We start from the raw sequence: 10,651 nt of genomic DNA on the forward strand, positions 1-10,651 counted from the left end.
TTTTTTTTTTTTTTATTTTTTTTTTTTTTTTTTTTTTTTTTTTCTTTAAAGATTCTATTTATTTATTTGAGAGAGAGAGAATGAGAGAGAGAGAGCACATGAGAGGGGAGAGGGTCAGAGGGAGAAGCAGGCTCCTTGCTGAGCAGGGAGCCCGATGCGGGACTCGATCCAGGGACTCCAGGATCATGACCTGAGCCGAAGGCAGTCGCCCAACCAACTGAGCCACCCAGGCGCCCCTCTTTTTTTTTTTTTAAGATTTTATTTATTTATTTGACAGAGAGAGACGCAGCAAGAGAGGGAACACAAGCAGGGGGAGTGGGAGAGGGAGAAGCAGGCTTCTCCCAGGACCCTGGGATCATGACCTGAGCCGAAGGCAGACGCTTAACGACTGAGCCACCCAGGCGCCCCTATTATTAGCTATTCTTGTTAATCTCTTACTGTGCCTGATTTATAAATTAAACTTTATCATAGGTATGTACACAAAAAAGTAGTATTTATAGGGTTCAGTACTATCTGCAGTTTAAGGTATCTGCTGGGGGTCTTGGAATGTATCCCTCATGGATAAGGAAGAACTACTGCACATTACAGTATTGTTAGCCATAGGCTGCTGTATGGTAGGTCTCCAGGACTTATTCATCTCAATAACTGAAACTTTATACCATCACTTTTAACCATCATTTCCCCATTTCCTCCTTACCCTAGCCCCTGCAAAGGCCCCCTTGTCAAGGTTAGTTGATCTTATATTTATGGGTTTATTTCTGTGCTGTCTATTCTGTTCTGTTGGTCTATAATGTTTTGATTACTATAGCTTTGTAATATAATTTGAAATCAGGAAGTGTGATGTTCCCAGTTTTGTTCTTCTTGCTCAAGAATGCCTTGGCTATTCAGGGTCTTTCATGGTTCTGTGTTAATTTTAGGATTGTTTTTCTACTTCTGTGAAAAATGCCCTTGGTATTTGAATCTGTAGATTGTGTTGGGTCATATGGAGACTTTAAGAATATTAATTCTTGGGGCGCCTGGGTGGCTCAGTCATTAAGCATCTGCCTTCTGCTCGGGTCATGATCCCAGGGTCCTGGGATCGAGCCCTGCATCAGGCTCCCTGTTACACAGGAAGCCTGCTTCTCCCTCTTCCACTCCTCCTGCTTGTGTTCCCTCTCTCTGTGTCAAATAAATAAAATCTTTAAAAAAAAAAAAAAAGAATATTAATTCTTCCAATCTATGAACAAGGATATTTTTCCATTTATTTGTATCTTTAATTTCTTTCATCAGTGTTTTATAATTCTCAGTGTATAGATCTTTCACCTCTTTGGTTACATTTATTCCTAAGCATTTTATTCTTTTTGAAGCTATTGTAAAAGAGATTGTTTCTTAATTTCTTTTTTTTTTTTCACAGTTCATTGTTAATATATAAAAATGCAGCTGATTTTTGTATGTTGATTTTGTATCCTGCAACTTTACTGAATTCATTTATTCTAACAGGCTTTGGGTGCAGTCTTTGGGTTTTCTGTGTAAAAGATTATGTCATTCACAAATAGAGACAATTTTATTTCTTCTTTTCCCATTTGCATGCTTTTTATTTCTTTTTCTTGCCCAATTACTCTGGCTAGGATTTCCAGTACTATGCTGAATAGAAGTGGCAAGAGGGGTCATCCTTGTCTTGTTCCTGATCTTAGCCAAAAGACTTTCAGCTTTTCACCATTGAGTATGATGTTGGCTGTGGGCCTATCATATATGACTTTTATCATGTTGAGGTACATTCCTTCTATACCTAGTTTGTTGAGAGTTTTTATCATGAAAGCATGTTGAATTTTGTCACATGCTTTTCTATCGAGGTGATATGATTTTTATCCTTCATTTTGTTAATGTGGTATATTACATTTATTGATTTGTGTTTGTTGAACCATCTTTGCATTCCAGAGATAAATCCCAGTTGGACATGGTGTATTATTTATTTATTTTTTTAAAAAAGATTTTGTTTATTTATTTGACAGGGAGAGACACAGCGAGAGAGGGAACACAAGCAGGGGGAGTGGGAGAGGGAGAAGCAGGCTTCCCGCGGAGCAGGGAGCCCAACGTGGGGCTTGATCCCAGGACTCTGGGATCATGACCTGAGCTGAAGGCAGACACTTAACGACTGAGCCACCCAGGTGCCCTGGTGTATGATCCTTTTAATGTGCTGTTGAATTTGGGTTACTAGTATTTTTTTGAGGATTTTTGCATCTAGGTTCATCAGGGATATTGACCTATAATTTTCTTGTGTGGTAGTATCTTTACCTGGCTTTGGTCTGAGGGTAATGCTGGCCTTGTAAAATGAATTAAGATGTGTTCCCTTCTCTTCAGTTTTTTGGAAGAGTTTGAGGAGGAATGACATTAAATATTTCATAGAATTCATCAGTAAAGCCATCAAATCCTATGCTTTTCTTTTGGGGGAAGGTTTGGTTGTTTTTTGTTTTGTTTTTTTAAGATTTTATTTATTTGGCAGAGAGGGCACAAGCAGAGGGAGAAGCAGGCAGAGGGAGAGGGAGAAGCAGGCTCCCCACGGAGCAGGGAACCTGATGTGGGGCTCAATCCCGGGACCCTGAGATCTTGACCTGAGCCGAAGGCAGACGCTTAACTGACTGAGCCACCCAGGCACCCTGTTTTTTGTTTTTAAGGGGAAGTTTGGGTTTTTTTTAAAGGTTTTATTTATTTATTTGACAGAGACACAGCGAGAGAGGGAACACAAGCAAGGGAAGTGGGAGAGGGAGAAGCAGGCTTCCTGCCGAGCAGGGAGCCCGATGCGGGGCTCGATCCCAGGACCCTGGGATCATGACCTGAGCCGAAGGCAGACACTTAATGCCTGAGCCACCCAGGCGCCCCTAAGGGGAAGTTTTTGATTACTCACTCAAATGTCCTTACTCATTATTGATTTGTTCAGATTTCCTATTTCTTCATGGTGGTATGTTTCTAGGAATTTATCCCTTTCTTCTAGGTTATCCAGTTTGTTGATGTACAGAGGTTAGGGTTAGTGTCTTCTCTTTCATTTCTAGTTTTATTTGAGTCTTTTTTTCCATAGTCTAAAGGTTTGTCAATTTTATCTTTAAAAAAACAAAACAAAACATCTTAGCTTTGATCTTTTCTATTGTTCTTCTAGACTTATTTATTTCCACTTTGACCTTTATTATTTCTGTCCTTCTGCTAACATCAGGCTTAGTTCTTTTCTAGTTCCTTAAGATGTGAAGGTAGAATGTTTACTTAGGATCTTTCATTTTTTCTTGATGTAGATATATATCTGCTATAGCCTTCCCTCTTAGAACTGCTTTTACTGGATCCCATAAATTTTGGTATTGTTTATTTTCATTTATCTCAAGATATTTTTTGATTTCCCTTTTGATTTCATCTTTGACTCATTGGTTGTTCAAGAGTGTGTTCTTTAATTCCCACATATTTGTGAATTTTCCAATTCTCCTCCTGTTATTAATTCCTACTTTTCATTGTATTTGGTCAGGAAAGATACTTATATGATTTCAGATTTCTTAAATTTGTTAAGACTTGTTTTGTAGCCTACCATATGATTTATCCTAGTTACTTTTCCCTGCATTCTTGAGTAGAATATGTATTCTGCTGCTGTTCAATGGAATGTTCTGTATATGTGTGTTAGCTCCCTTTGGTCTGTAGTATTGTTCAGGTCATTGTCTCCTCTACCATCAAGGTTTTAAAAGATGTGAAAAGATCATATTATACAGATAGCTGAAAAAAAAAGCATGATGAATACTCTCCCGCATAGTCAGCATGATTCATCAGTATTTCTCTTTTTTCAGTTTGTTGGCATGGGATGGAGGATGAAGAGGCACCTTTTGAACAGAGCGTTTCTGGAGAAGTTTTGTCACGGGTCAGGACTCCAAAGGCAGGTCCATCCAACCAGAAGACTCACCCCTGTGAGAAATGTGTCCCAATCCTGAAAGACATTTTGCACCAGGCTGATCTACCTGGGCAGAAACTATACTTGGATGGAGCATGTGCAAACCTACACCAGCTTCAGAAGCATTACACTGCAGAGCAAAGGGAGGTAGAGAGGGCCTCATCTGTAAAGAGCTGCATATTCCATATGTCACGGAATCCCTTCACCTGTAGGAAGGTTGGAAAGGAGTTCCCGGCCACATGGAGCTTTCTCCAGCACCAGGTCATTTTCAACAGTGAGAAGCCAAACAAAATCACCAAGTGTGGGGAGGCCTTTCATAGTGGAAAAAGTCATTACAAATCACATGATGGGAAAGCCTCGAACCACAAACGAAGTCTTGTTTATCACCCAAGAGTCTCCACTAGAAAAAGGGTTTATGAGACCATCAAATATGGGAAAGCTTTTCGCTGCAAGTACTCACTTGTTCAGCTCCAGAGAGTCCACATTGGAGAAAGGCCTTACGAGTGCGGTGAATGTGGAAAATCTTTTAGGCAAAGAGCTACCCTCATTATACACCAGAGAGTTCACACTGGAGAAAAGCCTTATATGTGTGGTGAATGTGGGAAATCCTTTAGTCAGTGCTCCAACCTTATTGAACACTGCAGAATCCATAGTGGAGAAAGGCCTTATGAGTGTGAGGAATGTGGGAAAGCCTTTGGGTGCAAATCCAGTCTCATAAGGCACCAGAGAACTCACACTGGAGAAAAGCCTTATGAGTGCAGTGAATGGGAAAATTCTTCAGACAAAGCTTCACCCTCGTTCAACACCAGAGAATTCACACCACAGTAAGGCCTTATGTGTGTGTCCAGTGTAGGAAATCCTTTAGCCAAAGAGCTCCTCTCATTAGACACCAGAGAGTTCACACCAGTGAAAGGCTTTATGAGTGTGGGGAATGTGGGAAAGCTTTTGGATCCAAATCCAAACTTGACTGGCACAATAGAAGTCACACTGGAGAAAGGCCTTATGAATGCACTGAATGTGGGAAATCTCTTAGACAAAGCTACAGCCTCGTTGAACACCAGCGAATTCACAGTAGAGCAAGGCCTTTTGAGTGTGGCCAGTGTGGGAAATGCTTTAGCAGAAGAGCTATTTTCACTAAACACCAAAGAATTCACACTGCAGAAAGGCCTTCTAAGTGTGGTGAACGTGGGAAATCCTTTAGTCGAAGCACCAGCCTTATTCAGCACTGCAGCATTCACACAGGAGCAAGGCCTCATGAGTGTGGCCAGTGTGGAAAATCCTTTAGGCAAAAATCTGTTCTCATTCAACACCAGGTAGTTCACACTGGAGAAAGGCCTTATGAATGCAGCAAATGTGGCAAATCCTTTAGCCAACGCTCCAGCCTCAACCTCCACCGTAAATTTCACACCCTGGAGAGGGCCCATGAATGCAGGAAATATGGGAAATCCTTCACTGCAACATCTGATGTTGTTTAGCATCAGGAAGTCCACACTTGAAAATAGGCTTAGATTTGAAGAAAACATGCTGTCTCCTTGTTCACTCTAATGGCACTAAATAGTTTGTGTGAGGGAGCCATGTGCCTGAAGTTAAACCTCGTACTTGCAAGCAACTGGAGGGGTGAAATTCCCCATGAGTTTATAGGCATGTGTGAGGTTTACAGGAGCTGCACTGCACATTCCAAACCACCCAGGACTCTTACCAGAGTTAGATCACTACCAGTTTCTCTAGTAGAAGCCATCCCACTTCCATTACCTTGTATAGTGTTTCATTGGTCACCCCAATGTGCCTAAGGCAAGGCAGATGTTTGTGTTCTCTCCCGTTCCCTGGAGGAAATCTTGAGTAGTCTTTGCTCTTACAGTGATTTCCCTTTTCGGATTAAGTAGGAATATGACCCAGTTTGGGCTAAGAATAGGCTCTGCTGGAGGCTTGCAGGGAAGGCTTACCTTCTTCATGGAAACTGTTGGTTTCACCTAATACTTGTACTTGATTTTTCCAGCCTTCAGGTCACCAACCAGTAATGATCTGCCTCATTGTTCTGGTTTGTGCAGCAATAAAGTTCTTATTGTTTAATCTATCTTTAGTCATGGGAGTTGTAGTCACTGTTTTGGGTGGAACACAGAATCGTGCTTGTGTAGGGGCCCCAACTTTGTGCAGCTCAGTGGGGACAATACAATGACAGAGAGTAGTTCTCATTCCAGTTTTGGCCTAATGTGCATTGCTGCACAAGACTAGGAACCAGTTCAGTGCTTCGTGGTCCTAATTTGTGGCCTAGATGCCTCCATCTATTGTGAGACCATAGGACACCCTAAGGAAGGGTCCCTTTTTTTTTGGCAAGCTCTGGTGCCTTTAGGAATGGCATGAATTTATTCTCTTGCTCCCAGAAGGTGTCACGTGATGCCCAGCACTATTGAGGGAAAGATTTTCACCAGGTTCTACAAAGGAGCAAAGTGTCCTGATGTTTATAATTCTGAAGACTGGTATCACTCATCAGACTACAGGAGCCAGTTTCAACCATAAATGGTACTGATATCCTGGACGTAATAAATAGGCAGGGGAGAGGCCTGCAGCAAACTAGATGATATATGCCTCTTCTGAAAGTGCATCCATAAATCTTCCATTGACTCTGGTTGTGAGGAATTACAGTACTTCCAGAGCTGTGTATCTCCTGTAGCTGAAATCATTGTCAGAGCAAATAATCTAAAGATTCTGTGAATTCTCATTGTCTTCCTGGGCTGTTCACCTCAGTGGTCATCCATTGCTCTAAAGAAGGCAGAGAAATGAAGACAGAGAATGGAGATCGTGTTGTCCCAGGATGTGGCTTTTGTGGTCCAGCCAGTGTTCGATTTGTCCCAGGTTGGAACAGCTTCCATTGCTCACCAATTTTTCCTGCACAGATTCAGGGCTGCTCTTCCTCAGGAATAAGGAAAAATAGAGTGGAGTCGGTACTGGGTTGTTAAACCTGGTTTACAAAAAGTGGGTGATTCAGATTTTTTATTTTGAACTTTTTGGGGGGAGTTTATTGAGGCATAATTGACATGCAATAATCTACACATATTTAGTGAACAATTGAAAATTTTTGTTACACATTTAAACCCATAAAACCATCATCATCATGATGATGAACAACCATGATGTACCTCATGCTTTTTTATAATCTCTCCTTGTCTTTACCAGACCTACAGGGATCCAGTGATTTCCTTTCTTTAAAAACTGTCTAGAATTTACATGAATTGAGTCATAAAGTGTGTACTCTTTTCTGATATTTTCCACACTGCATAATTATTTTGAGATTCCCCAATGTTTCTTATATGAATGGTTCTTCTTCTTTTTTTTTTTTTTATTTATTTATTCATGAGAGTCAGAGAGAGAGAGAGAGAGAGGCAGAGGCAGAGGGAGAAGCAGGCTCCCCGCCTAGCAGGGAGCCTGATGCGGGACTCGATCCCAGGAACCCGGGATCACGACCTGAGCCGAAGGCAGACGCTCAACCATCTGAGCCACCCAGGCGCCCTATTCTTCTTATTTTTGAGTAGTATTCTTCTCTACGGATATGCCACTATTTGTTTTATCCATTCATCTGTTAATGGGCAGTTGGGTTGTTTCCAGGTTAGTGCTGTTAGAAATAAAGCTTCAATGAACATAGGCATATGATTCTTTATGTGAATATGTGTTTTGTTTCTCTTGTACCAATACTTCAGAGAATGTGAATGTTTTAATATTTAAGAAACTGCCGAACTGTGATCTAAGCTGGTTATACCCATCTGTGTTCCCACCCACAGTATATGAGCTTCTGTTCCTCCAATTTTGCCAATACTCCATATTGTCAGTCTTTTTAAATTTTAGCTGTTTTAATAGAGGTGTAATAGCATTTCACTGTAGTTTTAATTGCAGTTTTTTTGATGTTTCATGATGTTGAGCATTTTTTATGTTTATTTGCCTCTTGTTATCTTCTTTAATTTGCTTATTTTAAAATGGATGTTGGCTGATACTTTTTATTAATAAATAAAAAGACATATTTTGGAACACTCATTTTTCAGCAATGATGTGTCCTCTGCCAAATGGAAGTATTGTTTTTGAATTCTATAAGAATGTCTTCTCAATTTCTTTTGTGCTATTCACAGTGTAACACCCACAGAGGCTATATACTTTTGAGCATTATCTACATTCTTAACATATTCTCCATCGTTTTCTGGTCTAGACATTCAATAAACAAGCCCTGTATTGGAGTGTTTGTCAGTTTCTCTCATGTATATACTCCCATCCTAGTCAATTTCAGGTTGCCAAAATGATGTCACTGAACATGGATTTGGGAAGAAATATGCAGTAGCACAACACTGTATTCTATATCCACCATACAGATAACAGTAGTCATCAATGACCTCAGGAATATATATGAGTAAGACATAGTAAAAATTTGGAAGTGACAATTTTTGAGTATTTATTACATTTACTTTTTTTTTTTTTAAGATTTTATTTATTTATTTGCCAGAGGGGGAGAGAGAGAGGGAGAGTACAAGCAGGGGGAGTGGCAGGCAGAGGGAGAAGCAGACTCCCCGCTGAGCAGGGAGCCCAATGTGGGACTTGATCCCAGGACCCCGGGATCATGACCTGAGCGGAAGGCAGACGCTTAACCATCTGAGCCACCCAGGCGCCCCTACATTTACTTTTTTAAAAGATTTTATTTAATTTGTGAGAGAGCACAAGCAGGGGGAGTGGCAGGCGGAGGGAGAAGCAGTCTCCACACTGAGCAAGGAGCCCGATGTGGGACTTGATCCCAGGATGCTGGGATCATGACCTGAGCCAAAGGCAGACACTTAGCCGACTGAGCCACCCAGGCATCCTTAATTACATTTACTTTAAGAAAATAGCTTTTTTTGGGCGCCTGGGTGGCTCAGTCGTTAAGCGTCTGCCTTCGGGTCAGGTCATGATCCCAGGGTCCTGGGATCGAGTCCCACATCGGGCTTCCTGCTCAGCGGGAAGCCTGCTTCTCCCTCTCCCACTCCCCCTGCTTGTGTTCCCTCTCTCACTGTCTCTCTCTGTTGAAAAATAAAGTCTTTAAAAAAATTTTTTAAAAATAGCTTTATTTAAGTATAATTGTCTTATATTATATTATGCATATTTAAAGTATACAACTTGTGTTTTGATACATGCTTACCCCCTGAAACCAAATGTTCTGCCCATTTTATTTTATTTATTTTTAAAGATTTTATTTATTCATTTGACAGAGAGAGACACAGCAAGAGAGGGAACACAAGCAGGGGGAGTGGCAGAGGGAGAAGCAGACTCCCCGTGGAGCAGGGAGCCCAATGTGGGGCTCGATCCCAGGACCCTGGGATCATGACCTGAGCCGAAGGCAGATGCTTAACGACTGAGCCACCCAGGCACCCCGTTCTGCCCATTTTAATGCACTCCTCCTAAATGATAGACATATTTGCCTTTTGCAATGAATATTTTCAGATATATACATAAAAGGAAATGTGTCATGAAGCCTTATGAGTCCAACCCTAGTCTTTCAACATTGATCAATTCTTGGCTGTTTTTGTTTCCTCTATCCCCACTCATATTACTAGATTATTTTACTTATAATCCAACATCTTGTTCAATGCCTAATCTCTTCAGAGTGCATTTCCAAAATGTAAGGACTCTTTTGTAATCCTAATAACTTTTTTAAACAAAATATTTGAAGTATCATAAGATATATTGTCAGTGCCCTGTTCTCTCAGTTTTCCTAAACTGTTCTTTAAGGCAATCAGATCCCAAATGGATATATATGACCTTTAGTAGATGTGTCTAGTCCCTACTAACTTAAAACCACTTCATCGTCTAATTCTTAGACCATTTGTTGAAGTTGCTTAGTCATTTATCAGAATTTGCTGTTCTGGATTTGTCAGGAACTTCCTGAGCTTCAGAAAGAAACAGAAATCGAGATCCAGGAGGCACAGAGAGACTCCCAACAAAATCAACCCAAGGAGGTACACATCAAAATGCATAGTAATTAAAATGGCAAAAAGTGGGCGCCTGGGTGGCTCAGATGGTTGAGCGTCTGCCTTCGGCTCAGGTCATGATCTCAGGGTCCTGGGATCGAGTCCCGCATCGGGCTTCCCGCTCCTTGGGAGCCTGCTTCTCCCTCTGTTTCTCTCTGTCTCTCATGAATAAATAAATAAAATCTTTAAAAAAAAAAAAATAAATAAAAATAAAATAAAATGGCAAAAAGTAGTGATAAAGAAAAATTTTAAAACAACAAGAGAAAAGAAAACAGTTATAAACAAGGGAAATCCCATAAGTCTATCAACTGATTTTTTAGCAGAAGCTTTGCAGGCCAGAAGGGGTGGCATGATATATTTAAAGTGCTGAAAGAAAAAACCTGAACCAAGAATAGTCTACCAAACAAGGCTATCATTCAGAATGGAAGGACAGATAAAGAGTTTCCCAGACAAACAAAAGTTAAAGAAATTCATCACCACTAAACCAGCCTTACAAGAAATGTTAAAAGGGGTAGAAAGGAAAGAAGCAAGAGTAAGAAAAGTAGGAAGCATAAAAGCTGTAAAATAAAGTATATCTATAAAAATCATCAAGGGATTCACAAAATAAAAGGATGTAAAGTATGATACCATACACCTAAAACATCAGGGGGAGTGAGTAAAAATTTAGTGTTTTTTTTTTTAAAGATTTTATTTATTTATTTGAGAGAGAGAATGAGATAGAGAGAGCATGAGAGGGGGGAGGGTCAGAGGGAGAAGCAGACTCCCTGCT

The 10,651-nt window shown here is 40.6% G+C and overlaps 1 protein-coding gene across 1 annotated transcript in view; it reads left to right on the forward strand.

Annotated features, from left to right (window-relative positions):
* LOC110573650 (zinc finger protein 416-like) overlaps nt 1–5,376 on the forward strand; it is a 7,242-nt gene extending 1,866 nt beyond the window's left edge. The window contains exons 2-3 of the mRNA XM_044911328.1: nt 3,801–4,647; nt 4,899–5,376. Coding sequence (XP_044767263.1) covers nt 3,801–4,647; nt 4,899–5,376 — 1,325 coding nt within the window. The remainder of the gene's footprint in view (nt 1–3,800; nt 4,648–4,898) is intronic.
* Nucleotides 5,377–10,651: the final 5,275 nt, after the last annotated feature.

This window comes from Neomonachus schauinslandi, chromosome 16, assembly GCF_002201575.2.
Source record: "Neomonachus schauinslandi chromosome 16, ASM220157v2, whole genome shotgun sequence".
Taxonomy (NCBI): Eukaryota; Metazoa; Chordata; class Mammalia; order Carnivora; family Phocidae; genus Neomonachus; species Neomonachus schauinslandi.